This window comes from Odocoileus virginianus, chromosome 5, assembly GCF_023699985.2.
Source record: "Odocoileus virginianus isolate 20LAN1187 ecotype Illinois chromosome 5, Ovbor_1.2, whole genome shotgun sequence".
Lineage (NCBI taxonomy): Eukaryota > Metazoa > Chordata > Mammalia > Artiodactyla > Cervidae > Odocoileus > Odocoileus virginianus.
The window spans coordinates 14493480-14509280 of record NC_069678.1 but is presented as its reverse complement, the minus strand read 5'-3'; the positions used below and the strand labels follow the sequence as shown (position 1 = coordinate 14509280).

At 42.6% G+C, this 15801-nt stretch overlaps 1 protein-coding gene across 3 annotated transcripts in view; it reads left to right on the top strand.

The window, feature by feature from the left end:
* Positions 1–468: 468 nt before the first annotated feature.
* Positions 469–15801, top strand: part of FCRL4 (Fc receptor like 4) — a 39016-nt gene continuing 23683 nt past the window's right edge. Inside the window, exons 1-7 of one of the 3 annotated variants that reach the window (XM_070467566.1) lie at positions 469–600; positions 753–950; positions 2677–2700; positions 10218–10472; positions 11848–12078; positions 12540–12824; positions 13643–13930. In XM_070467566.1, the coding sequence (XP_070323667.1) occupies positions 890–950; positions 2677–2700; positions 10218–10472; positions 11848–12078; positions 12540–12824; positions 13643–13930 (1144 nt within the window). In that variant the 5' untranslated portion in view covers positions 469–600; positions 753–889. Of the gene's footprint in view, positions 601–752; positions 951–2676; positions 2701–10217; positions 10473–11847; positions 12103–12539; positions 12825–13642; positions 13931–15801 lie in introns of all 3 variants that reach the window. The other 2 variants (XM_070467563.1, XM_070467564.1) reach the window with 2 other exon arrangements.

Here is a 15801-nt window from a genome sequence, read left to right as displayed (position 1 = left end):
CTTTCCCTTCTCCAGGGGATCTTCCCAACCCAGCAATCAAACTGGAGTCTCCCATATTGCACGGGGATTCTTTACCAGTTGAGCCACAAGGGAAGCCCAAAAATACAGGAGTGGGTAGCCTATGCCTTCTCCAGCAGATTTTCCTGACCCAGGAATCAAACCGGGGTCTCCTGCATTGCAGGTGGATTCTTTACCAATTGAGCTGTACTTAGGTAATTAATATGTATTGGTCGAGACATTCCTGTAGCAAATTTTGGATTCTAGGATCTTAAATCAAAGTTTTCACAGTCCATTCTCCAGGAAGAGCATGATGGAGCTATAATTTATTCTTTGCAGCCATCTCAGTTCAAATTCTGTATCTTCATTTGAGACAAACAAACCAGGGTATTTTCATAAAGGTCAGACAAGGTACAAGTTGTCTTATGATTCAGATACTTTGTCCTATATAGATAGTTATCTGGAGGTGGCCCAGTAGTTTGTCAAGGGTCATTTCTGCATTGAATGGGAAGTTTTTCAACACTGGAATGATACAGCCACATCCTTAGATTATGTGGATCTCAACTGGATTGCAGTCTTACCTGATACCTGGTAGCAGAGAGAGTAAGTTACAGTTTTCTCAGAAGACAGAGGCTGGAGGGTTCTGAAAATAAGACAACTAAAGCATTGAGAAGCTATTCATACCAAGATATCTGAGCAGTTCTTAAATATTTTGATCAAATATTAACTTTCATCATTGAAATTTTCTCACACAGGGTAATGTGCCGTTTGGTATTTAAAGAAGGATTGCTCCACTTCCCCCTTTCACTTCATTAATTTGAGCAGTGATACTCAGAGAGGAGACTTGCTGAACTCACTCCTCAGTGCTTGGAACTGGCTTGTCTCCTATGATATGTTCCTCAGGATGCTAGAGGAGGTTTCTGTGCTGCTGTGGGCATCCTTGTTGGTCCTCGGTAAGTGGTGGGGGAATGTTTTTGCTCATTGGGAAAACTAAGTCTCTCCATAGGCAAATGAATTCTCTGGGCTGGCTGCTGAAAAAAGAGATTTTACTCCCATTTAGAACAGCAGAAAATGAACAAAGGAGAAAGATATCAACTTAATGGAATAATAGGGGGAAAAAACTATTTCCAAAAATGTGTTCCTCATTTGCTTTTAACTGCCTAATTGAAAAATTTTAATTGAAAAATTCCTCTTACTCTCCAAGAGATGGGCTTATTTTTCCATGTAAAAACTTACAATTAGATTTAGTTACCTCTCTAATCACAGATCATGAAGAGCAAGAGTAAAAGACAAACTGACTACCTTGTGAAAGGACCATATTCTGACCATGGGCTGATGTAAAATGATCTTCTGCTGAAAATAGTTATTTGTTTCTCTGTATTAAAAGATCAAATCTGTTCTGATGTTTGCAAAGAGCATAAGAGAGGAAATAAGACAGTTTCCCTTTGATTTTTCTTCCCTTCTTTTGTGTTAATTGCTAATATCTATCCAAATGGGACATGGAATCTCTAGTAGTTCAAACTTTGGGAAATAAAGACTAGTCAGTCATTTGTACAATGAATTTTGTTAAATGTGTTTGTCTTGTTCTCAGCTATATCTCCAGGCTCTAATTAAGAAGAGAAGAGTTATTAGTGTGACTGGCGCATAACGGGAACTCAGTAAATAGTGAATGAGTGGCTATATGGGGCATAGCACAGTGTTGGGCAATGCAGAGGATGCAGGACATAGAGCACATGGCCTCGGTCCTCAAGAACTGACATTCTGATGAGGAAATCAAAGGATGTATGGAAGAGTATTTGACCAGGCAATACAAGAAAAATATTGCACAATGGGTTATAAGATAATGTGTGATGATAATTAATTATTGCTGATAACCCTGTGTCAGACAGTCTTCTAAGAATATCTCACTGTATTAGTTATCTAATTCTTTAACAACCTAGGAGCTGGAACTGCTGTAAATCCTGTTTTATGGGTGAGGAAACTAAGGCAAAGAGATGACGTCTTGCCTTAAGTTTCATGCAGCAGTTAAGTGGCAGAGTCAGGATTCAAACCTCTAATCTGACAGTGTAATTATGCTTTTAACCACTGCCCCATACTGCATATCCAGTTGAGAATTTCATGTGAACTTGAATGGGAGGAGTTCTAAGTCAAAAGAGAAGTGACGGTGCTGTGGCATAGAGGTATCTCAGAGGGCTTCATGGAAGAGGTGGAATTTCATCTGGGCTTTAATGCATGAGTGTAATTTGCTTTTGCTTCATACTGAGGGAGGAGAATGACACTCCAGGCAAGAAGATAGCAAAGCTAAGCCTCAGCAGCAGCCACAGTTATGTTAAAAAATAATTATAGCAACCCCTAACTGATGACTTACTAATTTGTCTCCTTAAAATAAGGCCACGAGGTCACTTTGATGGTCCTCATTTTACAGATGAAGAAATTGAGCCTTGGAGGTTTTATGTAGCTTGCCCAGGGTCACACAACTAAAATTCAAACCTGTTTCCACCTTAGTTTGCAGCCTGAAACTCTGGACATGGCATTACCTTGTTTCTCCAGGGTGGGTAGATCTAGGCATGTTTTTCCTCCTTTTGGGTAGAAGTTGAAAATGGGCAGGTGGGCTCTCAGGGTGAAATGGTTTGGGACTCATCACCTTGTGCTGATATTTGACTCTTTACTCTCTTGTAGCAGCTCCAGTCAGTGGACCAGTTGGTAAGTCCTTCTTTTCCTTTCTCTTTTACATTTCTGGATATCCTAACAGCCATCCTGTATCTCAAATGTTTGTGAAAAGGGGCTTTGTTGTGCCTGCATCCTTTTTGTGAGGACTACAGGCAGGTAAAAACACATCTTAGGACCCTAAGAGTTTGGGGATCACACTCCCGGACCAAACCTGCTATTGTGCTTGATGATCTTAGAAGACCTAGGATATATGTCATGGAATTTAAGGAGAAGGTGTGTCCCCATCTGATGTGGGATTCTAGCTGATCTGACAGAATGCATAGAATCCTGAGGGGGGAAGAATAGAAATAAACTATTACCCAAGTGGGGGAGGTTGAGGTGTAAACAACTTTCTGGCCTCTCCATATTTCCCCCAGCTTGACAGATCAGCTGCATGCTCATACTCAGCTGCTTCAGTCATGTCCTACTCTGTGACCACGTGGACTGCAACCTGCTAGGCTCCTCTGTCTATGAGATTTCCCAGGCAAGAATACTGGAGTGGGTTGCCATTTCCTCCTCCAAGGTTCTTCCCCACCCAGGGATCAAAGCCATGTCTCCTGTGGCTCCTGCATTGGCAGGTGGATTCTTTACCATGAGTCACCTGGGAAGCCCCTAACAAATCACTTCCCCTAAGCAAGTGCAACCAACTCATCCCAAACTTCAGCATTCTATGTAGATATTTCTCTGTTAATAAGCTCAGATCATGATGACTTTGAGCCCCTATCCTACTACTTAGCAGAAAGTCCAGGCCTCTTTTGGGAGCTGTTTCCAGGAATTTTGGCAGTCCCTGAGAACTTCATCCAAGTCTTCTCTATCCAGGGAGCTGATTATGGTCAGTCAAGTCCAGCCAGCAGGAACCACTGCCCCTTGATGCACAGTGACCAGTGAAACTTCCCGGAAGAGTCTCCCCTCAGTGCTGTGGATGCAGACTTTTACCCACAAATAACTGGGAGGAGATCATAACTTGACAAGGCTTTGTTAAAAGTTCTATGATGGTGAAATAAAATACAGAGTCAGCCAGTAGACGTGGGTAATCTCAGAACCCACTGCCTCCATCCCAGCCTCAGAAAGAACCTGGCAAGATGTGTCTCCTCCTGGCCACAGGGCTGCCTGTATGTAGCAGGGGCAGCTTACTAGGTGTGGCAAGGAGTGAAGCTGTGTCCATCAAAGGAAGTTTTCCCTTCTCCCTAGAACAAGATCCACTGTCCAAGTCTCCATTTCCCCAACCCCAGGTTCTTCCCAGAAACATAGATAATGCAGATTCCTGTTCTCTTCAAGAGAAACACAGTCGCATATCTGCTGGGGAGATAGTATATCTGTACAAACCTCTAAACAAAGAGGAAAAATGTCTGCAGAAACACCTGAATGTTTATATAACCGAACAGAACACTTACTTTTCTTGTTTAAAACAATCATTCAGGTCACTCTATAGTTTTTGCCCCCAGAGTATTTTCATTACATTTGGGTATAATTCTAAGGTGTATCTGGGCACTTCTTATGGAAAAAGTTGAGAATAGGTAAAGTCTCAGGGCTTCCCCAGTAGCTCAGCAGAAAAAAAAAAAAAAAAAAAAAAATCCACCTGCAATGCAGGAGCTTCAGGAGACGTGGGTTCAATCCCCAGGTCAGAAAAGTCCCCTGGAGAAGGACATTGCAACACACTCCAGTATTTTTGCTTAGAGAATCCCATGGACAGAGGAGCCTAGAGGGCTATAGTCCATAGGGTCACAAAGAGTCAGACACGGCAGAAGTGATGTAGCTCTCATGCATGAAGTCTCAAGTTTTAAAAAGTAATTGCTTATACACCCTTAAATACAGATAGTTCTCCTTATCTGAGTATGAAATATACTAAAATAAAAGCACACCTAAGTGATTCCACTTACAATTTTATGGTAAATTTCATATCCTCAACATTGATATATTATTTTTGAAAAAAGATAATATAAATGGAAATAATTTACTTTGTTTTCTGCATCACAAAATTTAGATTACAATAGGCAATTTGTAGAACAAAGCATGAAGCAAATATTGATTTTTTTTTTTTTTTGGTATGTGATCTCAGTTACAGCTTCAGGCATCGTGTCTCTGTACAAGGCAGGAAAGCGGGGGGAGGGAGGAGTAGGAAGCTAAAACTGTAGAGGAACTCCCCTGCTACACTTCTCTCCCTGCATCGTAAAGGAAAAATCTTTCCCCAGAATCCTCACCCCTTAGTTCACTCCTAGCTTTATTCTTCTGACATCCCCTTATTCAGAACTGTGTCACATGGCTGGGCAGTTAGTGATTCAGTTTTTCAAACTTATTGGTGGGCAACAGGCTCAACAGATGGGCACTGGGACTAACTTTCAGAAGGCAAACAAGTATTGTCCCCATCACTGATTTCCCCTCTTCAGTTGTTAACAGATCTTGCTCCACTACACTTGTCAGTGACTTTGGAGGCATCACAGCAGTGGTCTCACAAAACTTTTACCACCTTCATGAATTGCAGCATCTTTGACAGAATCTGAAGTATCACTTTAACAGTCAATTTTCATTGTACGTACCATGAAAGATTAACCTATCAAAGCATTGTTCTGGCTAGATAGTGGCATTAAAGAAGTGAGAAAGTTTGCGTGGATGTTTGTGAATAATTTGGTTAGCAATTACTTTTGTTATGTCAAAGATGAAAACTTTTCTTTTCTATCCTCATATGTTTATAATGCATGGAGGATTGCAAATTAAACTGACAAAAGAGAGATTGGCAAGAGAAAAGAAAAATTTTTATTCAAAACTTCAGGAGTACATAGAAAAATATAACCTAAGGAAGCATTAAAATTTGGGAATTATGTGATATCTGGATTGGAAAGAAGGGGAGAAGGGCAAGAAGGTCACTTTGTTGTTGTTCTTCAGTTGCTCAGTCGTGTCTGCTTCTTTGAGACCCCATGGACTGCAGCACATGAGGGTTCCCTGTCCTTCACCATCTCCTGGAGTTTGCTCAAACTCGTGTCCATTGAGCCAGGGATGCCATCCAACCATCTAATCCTCCGTCACTCCCTTCTCCTCTTGCCCGCAACCTTTCCCAGCATCAGGCAGGGTATTTTCCAATGACTCAGCTCTTTGCATCAGCTGGCCAAAGTATCGGAGCTTCAACTTCAGTATCAGTGCTTCCAATGAATATTCAGGGTTGATTTTCTTTAAGATTGACAGGAAGGCTACTTACTGGAAAACAAATAAGTTTTAGGAAAGATAAATAGGCCTTTAAAAGAATAGATGGGAGCTAAGCTAGTTTTCTCAAAATGTCTGTTAGGTGTGGTATTGACTTTCACTATCTGGTGATAAGAGCTGATCATTTATTTGCTCCTGGAGAGGTGATTTATGACAATTGAACTGTTTTCAGTGGCCTTGCTTCTAGGCAGATAAGGGAATTCAGAATAAAAATGAATAAATAAAATCTTTTATCTTATGCCCTCAGTTCAGAATAATCTTTATACCACAATTGTACCCTCACCCTTCAGATACTAACTCGCACAACCTTGAAACTACAAAACTTAGAAAATAAACATTCATATAAGAAAGAACCACAGTAATAACTGTGGGAAGTAAAGCTAAAACAAAATCTACCAACCCAGAAATCCTCTCCACAAAGGTAAGAAAGAGAGCAAATGCTTTCAGTACTAAATAAGCATTAAATCAAGTCCCTTACGATTATACAGTGGAAATGAGAAACAGATTTAAGGGACTAGATCTGATAGAGTGCCTGATGAACTATGGACAGAGGTTTGTGACATTGTATAGGAGACAGGGATCAAGACCATCCCCAAGGGAAAAAAAATAATGCAAAATGGCTGCCTGAGGACGCCTTACAAATAGCTGTGAAATGAAGAGAATCCAAAAGCAAAGGAGAAAAGGAAAGATACACCCATTTGAATGCAGAGTTCCAAAGAATAGCAAGAACGGATGAGAAATGCTTCCTCAGTGATCAGTGTATTGGAGAAGGAAATGGCAACCCACTCCAGTGTTCTTGCCTGGAGGATTCCAGGAATGGAGGAGCCTGGTGGGCTGCCGTCTATGGGGTCGCACAGAGTCGGACACGACTGAAGTGACTTAGCAGCAGCAGCAGTGATCAGTGCAAAGAAATAGAGAAAAAATAGTAAAATGGGAAAGACTAGAGATCTCTTCAAGAAAATTAGAGATACCAAGGGAACATTTCATGCAAAGATGGGCACAATAAAGGACAGAAATGGTATGGACATAACAGAAGCAGAAGATACTAAGAAGAGGTGGCAAGAATGCACAGAAGAACGTACAAAAAAGATCTTAATGACCCAGATAATCACAATAGTGTGATCACTCACCTAGAGCCAGACATCCTGGAATGTGAAGTCAAGTGGGCCTTAGGAAGCATCACTACTAACAAAGCTACTGGAGGTGATGGAATTCCAGTTGAGCTATTTTAAATAATGAAAGATGATGCTGTGAAAGTGCTGCACTCAATATGCCAACAAATTTGGAAAATTCAGCAGTGACCACAGAACTGGAAAATGTCAGTTTTCATTCCAACCACAAAGAAAGGCAATGTCAAAGAATGCTCAAACTACTGTACAATTGCTCTCACCTCACACACTAGTAAAGCAATGCTCAAAATTGTCCAAGCCAGACTTCAACAATACATGAACTATGAACTTCCAAATATTCACCTGTTTTAGAAAAGACAGAACTAGAGATCAAATTGCCAACATCTGCTGGATCATCGAGAAAGCAAGAGAGTTCCAGAAAAACATCTATTTCTGATTTATTGACTATGCCAATGCCTTTGACTGTGTGGCTCACAAGAAACTATGGAAAATTATGAAAAAGATGGGAATACCAGACCCCCTGAACTGCCTCTTGAGAAATCTGTATGCAGGTCAGGAAGCAACAGTTACAACTAGACATGGAACAACAGATTGGCTCCAAATAGGAAAAGGAGTAGGTCAAGGCTGTATATTGTCACCCTGCTTATTTAACTTATATGCAGGGTACATCATGAGAAACACTGGGCTGGAAGACGCACAAGCTGGAATCAAGATTGCTGGGAGAAATATCAATAACCTCAGGTATTCAGATGACACCAACCTTATGGCAGAAAGTAAAGAAGAACTAAAGAGCCTCTTGATGAAAGTGAAAGAGGACAGCGAAATAGTTGGCTTAAACCTCTACATTCAGAAAACTAAGATCATGGTATCCGGCCCCATCACTTCATGGCAAATAGATGGGGCAACAATGGCAGACTTTATTTTTTAGGGCTCCAAAACCACTACAGAAGGTGACTGCAGCCATGAACTTAAAAGACGCTTACTCCTTGGAAGGAAAGTTATGACCAACTTAGACAGCATAGTAAAAAGCAGAGACATTACTTTGCCAACAAAGGTCCATCTAGTCAAAGCTATGGTTTGTCCAGTAGTCATGAATGGATTTGAGAGTTGGACTATAAAGAAAGCTGAGTGCTGAAGAATTGATGCTTTTGAACTGTGGTGTTGGAAAGACTCTTGAGAGTCCCTTGGACTGCAAGGCGATCCAACAAGTCTATCCTAAAGGAAATCAGTCCTGAATATTCATTGGAAGGACTGATGTTGAAGCTGAATCTCTAGTACTTTGGCACCTGATGCAAAGAGCTGAGTCATTTGAAAAGACCCTGGTCCTGGGAAAGATTGAAGGTGGGAGGAGAAGGGGACAACAGAGGATGAGATGGTTGGATGGCATCACTGACTCAATGGACATGAGTTTGAGTAAAGTTGGTGATGGACAGGGAGGCCTGCTGTGCTACAGTCAGTGGGGTGGCAAAGAGTCACACATGACTGAACAACTGAACTAAACTGAACTGAACTGAAGCATTAAAGCAGAATACAATGCCCATCACAGGCAATACAGTAAGAGATTGCAAAGACAGAAAGGGATCTCTCACTCTTATATGGCCAAGGGGATTCAGCCCATTACTTCCATGTTTTCAAGATTAAACAATAATTAGTTCTCAAGCAGGAGGACTTGACAGCACCTTTTGCCACATATTTAGTGTCAGTCGCTCTATTGTGTCTGACTCTTTAAGACCCCATAGACTGAAGCCCACCAAGCTTCTCTGTCCTTGGAATTCTCCAGGTAAAGATACTGGATTGGGTATCCATTCCCTTCTCCAGAGGATCTTCCCAACCCAGGGATCAAACTGGAGTCTCCTGTATTTCAGGAGGATTCTTTACCTTCTGAGCCACCGGGGAAATCCAATTTATCACGCTACTTTTCTTTTATCCAGAGGAGAAATAACTGTTTCATATATTTATATAGGGGTCTTTCCAAGGGGCTCAGTGGGTAAAGTATCCATCTTTGATGCAGGAGATGTGAGTTCGATCCCTATATCAGGAACATCACCTGGAGGAGGGCATGGCACCCCATTCCAATATTTTTGCCTGGAGAATCCCATAGACAAGGAACCTGCCAGGCTACAGTCCATAGGGTCACACAGAGTTAGACACGACTGAAGAAACTTAGCACACGTGTATCTTTAGGTAAGACTGGAGGTACTATTGCGTATTGGAGCAAAGTACACACCAAAAGTAAACTATTACCCTTCCATGGTAATGGGGATCAGGAGCCAGAGGAGCTGTCCCCCTACATGTCTGCATTTCAAAAAGATGGCTGCTTCTTGAGAAAGATGGTTCCAAGTTGTGAGACAGGCAAGAGACTTTTTAGCAATTATAAAGATTCACATACATTTGAAAGAAATTCTGAAGGAAAAAAAGAGAGAGAAAGAGAAGTTGTTTCTCTTACTTTCAACAGGGAGAATGAAACCTCTTCTTTTTAATTTGTATTTACCCTTACATTCTCCAGCGTCTGTCCTTCAATAATTCAAAGATCTTAAGGCTTGATTTTATGCAGGGCCCACATTTTATTTTCATGAAATCTTTGAGGTATGGGGATTTAGAAGCACCTAGTTCCCAGCACTCATACCCTTTTTAGTTATTTCAGGGTAATTCCCACTTCAGACAACAGCCTGCTCATACCAGCCCTACCTACTTCTTGTTGGTAAAAATACTATTTAGACCCTTGTCCATAACTGCAGAATGGACCCCAAATTGCTACACTCCCTCCCTCTATAATCCCTCACCCCACTTTGTGGCCTTGCCGCACAAATGCTCATCTTAGAGAAATGCGAGTAACATGAAAAGTCCAGGTGGAAAGGAGCCCAGGAGGAATCTACTTGAGGATGTGGCCCATTGGAAAAGGTAAGGGGGTTGGCAAGTCTCCCATCACTGATATCCCATGCTGAGTAGGTCCTGCTGGGGTTGCCCTCTGAAAGGCCAGTATTCTCTTGTAGACCATTGAGCAGCTGCTGACACTCTTGAGTAAGACAAACAGTCAGCAAATTTGAAACCTGGGGAAACAGCAGCCTGGCCACAGGTTCTTTCAGAGATTTTCCAAGTCCAGGTTTTCTGGTCCATTCCACACAAACCGCACAGGTGGGGATGCAGGCACCTTCACCTCAGGCTTATTTCTCTTCTCTCCAGCTACTGTACACAAATCCGTGATTTCCGTCCAGCCTCCGTGGACCACTGTCTTCCGTGGAGAGAGAGTGAATCTGACTTGCAATGGATTTCACTTCTATGCACAAGAGGAATTAAAAGGCTACCGTTGGTTCTCTGGGAAAGCACGTCCACGTGAAACTCCAGGAAATACCCTTGAGGTTCGTGATTCTGGACAGTACAGGTGCCAGGCCCCAGGCTCACTCCCAAGTAACCCTGTGCACTTGATCTTTTCTTCAGGTGAGAAAGTAGGTGAATTAGTGAAAACTTGGGAAGCGGTTTCAGTACATCTTAGCTCCCTGGATTTTCCAAAGAAAGTCTTCATTCTACTCTAAGTCTTGATTTTTCAGTTTCATGTCCACCCTCCCTCATTGTCTAGGTGTTTTTCAAACTGCTATTGACATCAGAGTTTAAACGTATAACATTAATCAGCAGACATCTTGCACACTTATGTAATTAAAGGAAGGAGTTAGTTTTAGGGGATTCAGAAGTGAAGCTGTCTTAGGTCCTGTCTTTAACGACATTATAGCCTCCTTTGGGAGAAATTGCATCTACATGAATGTGCTGAGCACAAAATATAATGTAAAAAGTGCCATAAAACAAGAATTCAGAGGTGGGAGATCTCCAGCCTCAGGCCTCGTGTCCTCACCTGTCTTAGGATTTGTCCCTTCTCCATTACTTTTCTCTCTAACTGGCACACATATCTCTTTGTCCAGTTTTTCCTATTCCAAAGATCTTTATTTAGAGCAGTGGTCCCCAACCTTTTTGCCACCAGGGACCATTTCAGTGGAAGATAACTTTTCCATGGAGTAGGGAGTAAGGAGATGGTTTCAGGGTGATTCAAGTGCAGTGGGGGTTCATGCTCCTGTGAGAATCTAATGCTGCTGCTGATCTGACAGGAAGCGGAGCTCAGGTGGTAATGTGAGCGATGGGGAGCAGCTAGAAACACAGGTGAAGCTTCGCTTGCTTGCCTGCTGTTTACCTCCTGCTGGGCAGCGTGGTTCCCAACAGGCCACTGTCCATGGTGGTCTGGGTGATAGGGACCCCTGGTTTGATCACTCCCCAGGCATTGGTCCATAGGAGCAGGCATTCACTGCCATCATCTCAGAGAGACAGGGTAGAACTTGCCTCTAATCAGAATCTGTAGGGCGTGAGAGTTTCTTGAGCGGGCCACATTTACTGTCTTTTGACCCTGGATTTGCGTCTATGACCACAAACCCTCTGCATAGTGCATTTCAATGCACTGTAACACTTCCTAGGATATTTCTCCAAAACCACCTTTGATAACTGCTGTTATTTAGTCAGCAGGTTGGTGCCGATCTTTGCTGTATTCAACGATGTCAGAGGTTTTGATCACATCTCTCAGCTTTTCCTCTCCATGTTAGAATCCTTCTATTTTTGAATCTGTCCTTGAATGATTAAATAGATGTGTCTAGGATTTATTTAGGAATTGTATCTGAAACAAGTCACACTGATTAGGAAGGAGATGAATGAGCTTGGATCAGGAGACTAAATCCTGGGGAAGGAAAAGGAAGAAAAGAAAAACTCTGCAATTCAGGAGACTCAGAGGAAAGAGTGCTTGAATGACAGTGTCTTATCTCTGTGTGATTTTCAGCCTCCCTCATCCTCCAGGTGCCATACTCTGTGTTTGAAGGTGATGAGTTGGTTCTGAGATGCCAGAAAAGGGGGAGAGAGAAACTGGCTGTTGTGAAGTATACTTGGAATCAAAAAATTATTTCTGGTTCTGATGAAAGCTTGGATCTTTTGATACCAAAAGCAAGTTTAAATAACAGTGGCTGTTACCAATGCATTGCATTCTTGGAAAATGCTTATGTATTGAGAGCAAGTAAGACAAATGTTCAAATTCAAGGTAAAACCTTCATTTCATACACATTTCCTTAGCAGTGTCAGGGTGGGGTAAACTGGGCACCTGAGTGGGGATCTATAAAAGTAGTTTTTCTGTTTGTTTATTGATTTGTTTTGGTGGGCCTCATGGCTTGCGGGATCTTCTGAGTTCCCCGATCAGAATCGAAACAGGGCTCTTGGCAGTGAAAGCACAGTGTCCTAACAACTAGACCTCCAGGAAATTCCCTATATAAGCTGATACCATAGCAAATGTTGGATAAATTTGTGACCTAAGTCCTTTAAGAGGTTGAGAAAGTGGAGTAATTGAACTTAAATAGTCCTAGGGAAGAAAAATGTGATAGAGGGACCAATAAGTTTGTCTTGTTGGGTGTCTGAAGTTTTCTGGGACCAAGAATCCAAGCCAGCCTCATACTGAGAGCTTGGTTTCCCTCTTCTCTCTAGAACTGTTTTCACGCCCAAAGCTGGAAGTCACCAATTCCCAGCCTATCGAGGGGAACCCTGTGAACCTGACCTGTGGGACACGGCTCCCACTAGAGCGGCCGGACACTCCACTTCGCTTTGGGTTCTTCAGAGAGGACGGGGCTGTGATCTCAAACTGGAGCGGGTCCCCGGACCTCCAGATCACAGCCGTGTGGAGAGAAGACTCAGGATCGTACTGGTGTGGTGCTGAAACAGTGACCGGTGGCATCCACAAGCGCAGCCTCCCACTTCAGATTGATGTGCAGAGTGAGTGTTGGAGGGCCAGCCTGTGATGTCTCCCCTGGCTGCTCCGTCTGCCCCGTGGGGGTAGGGGCTGCCCAGCACAGATGGATTTTGTCAGCCTGACAGAGGCTCCAGGCTTAGATCTCATGAGAAGTGAGGTACTGTAATAAAAGAAATACAGGATTTTGCTTCCATCTATATGTCTCTAAAAATGTAGCCTTTTAAAAAAATTCCAGCGCCTTGAAATGACAGAGGTGATTCATGTAGGTAGATACAGAGCTGGCGAAAACAAAATGAAAACAAGAAGCTAAATGCTTTGCTACTGAATTGACAGATTCTAAGATGTCAGGTCTTTGGGGAAACTGTTTAGAAAACATAACCACAGAGGTAGACCTCAACTGGTAACAACAAACATTGTGATGTGTAAAGTGGAAGAGGAGGACATACATACATAGAAAGATAAATACAGTAAATATCAGCTTATCTTAAGTACCAAAGAAGGACTGGTGGAAAAGGATGTAGTCTAGGCCAATGTAATGATAGTGACTATTGCTATTCTCTCTCTGGGATCAAAATAATTCAGGCTGACAACTAGGACATGACATAAAACCCAAACACTTTTCCAAGGAGAGTCAATTTTTCTCTCCTGGAGCCCGTGTATCAGGATGAAAAGGTTATTACATTTAGTGATGCTTTAGGTCTGAAATCTGCAATCTCTGGGCTACAGTGCTAACATCTGCAGAACAGTATATCTTCAAGTCCCATAAAAAGTGCCCCTGTCCAATATCCCAGTCTCATCTTCCTCCCATCATGCCCTCACCTGTCACCTTGTGTTCACACAGGAATCCCTGTATCTGGAGTGTTCCTGGAGACCCAGCCCCAGGAGGACCAGTTGGTTGAAGGGGAGACGCTGGTCCTTGTCTGCTCTGTGGCCAAAGGCACCGGGAATACCACGTTCTCTTGGCACAGAGAGGACACGAGAGAGATTCTGGGGCAGAAAAGCCAGCGCTCCCAGAGAGCCGAGCTGGAGATCCCCGTTATCTGGGAGAGCCACGCCGGGCGCTACTATTGCACAGCTGACAACGGCTACGGCCTCATCCAGAGCGAGGCAGTGAACGTCACTGTGAGAAGTAAGTTTTAATCTCCATTCATCTTACTTATTCTCATATTTCTCAAATTAGGGATGGACATAGCCAACACTATCTTTATGATTCTCCTTTTTAAATTTCATTTCCGCTTTGCCATCTTCCGAGGTGATAGACACTTTCTTCCATTAAATATCAATAATTCAGGTTGTAAGGAGGTACTCCAGTGAGCTAATGCTGTCCGGGAACCATTTCACTCCTTGGGTATGATTTTGTGTGACTTTATGCTGATCCATTGTTTTGTAGCTCTCCAAGAACAGCCTCATATCATTAGTAGTGTTTTAGGGTAGGGCATAGCTCCACCATCCTAAGCATCAACTATACTCTCGTTTCAGTGAATCATCCCACAGGACCAAAGATCTAAGGCATCATTTTACTCTGTTACTGAGGGTCTAAGAATATTTTAGTACCAAATGGCATGCAAGTTAAGAAACTTACAAGTACCAAGAGTGAATGCAGAGCCCCTTTATGTCCATAGAGGAGATAAGCCTTCCTTTGGGATTGCACAGTCCTAGCTTATATCTCTCTCTCCCATCATCTATCTCCAAGGAGTCATATAAAGTCAAGCCAGGTTCCCACTCAGCTGCTCTGGCACTGAAGAAATGATTCCTATGGGGCTTCAATGAAGCCTCTGTTTCAGGTTCCCTTGCATCCTGGGCTAACCAATAAAGCTAACTTTTATGGAGGAACTACGGGAAAGCAAAGATTTTCCTGCTTTCCTTTACATTTAAACCCCTTAAAAGAGTTATCTCTACTCACTGTCTTTACTTCTATTTTCTCTCAGACCTGTCACTGTCAGGCTTTCCTCACTCCAATAGGTACCATTAAACCTATTCATCAGATGCTCCTTTTAAGTTTTTGTTACTGGATCTTCATCACATTTTCCCCTGGAGTAGGAAATGGCACAGTGCTCTGGTATTCTTGCCTGGAAAATCCCATGGGCAGAGGATCTTGGTGGGCTATATCCCATGGGATCGCACACAGTCAGACATGACTGAAAAACTGGGCATATCACATTTTTAATTATTATATTTTGGGAAATCCTCCCAAGACTCTATCTTTCTCTACTTTCTGCATCCACTCCTTGGATCATCTCACCTAATCTTGTGACTTTAAGTACACTTAAAACTTGTATATACCTGTGACTCCCAAATTCAATCCACAGCCTAGATCTCCAGTCTGAACCCAAGACCCATATATTCAAGTACTTAACTACTTCACAGGATTGGCTAATTGGCATCTTAAACTTAATTCATTCAAAACCAGATTTATGATTTTTCACCCCAAATATGGGCCTGCTTAAGCTTTCACTTGGTAAAAACTCCTTTCTCTTAGTTGTCCAGACCAAAAAGCCAGACATCATTCTAGATCCTCCACCTTGAATTTACCTGCAAGTCCAATAGCTCTGACTTCAAAATATCACCAGAATGTGACTAATTCCCACCACGTCCACTTCTACCGCCTGATCCAAGCCACCTGAATGGTTGCAATAATACTGTTCTGCTTCATCTGTTTTTCTACACAGCCTGTTCTCAACACAGCATCAGAAGGAACTCTAAGCCATAAATCAGATCATGCTTCTCTTCTGCCCATGGCTTCCTATCTCCTTCAGAGAGAGAACCAATGTCCTCTCAACATTCCACCAGGTCCTGGTGATCTGTTGGTCCTACTACTGTGACCTAATGGCTCACCACTCCCCTTCTCCACTTGAGCCACCAGGGCCCCCTGCCTCTTCTTCAAACCTTTCAGTCACATTACCACAGGGCCTTTGCAATGCTCTTCCCTGATATCCTCATGCTCATTCCCTTGCTTCCTTCAGAATTGTACTCACCTCCATGAGACCTTCCCAGCCATAC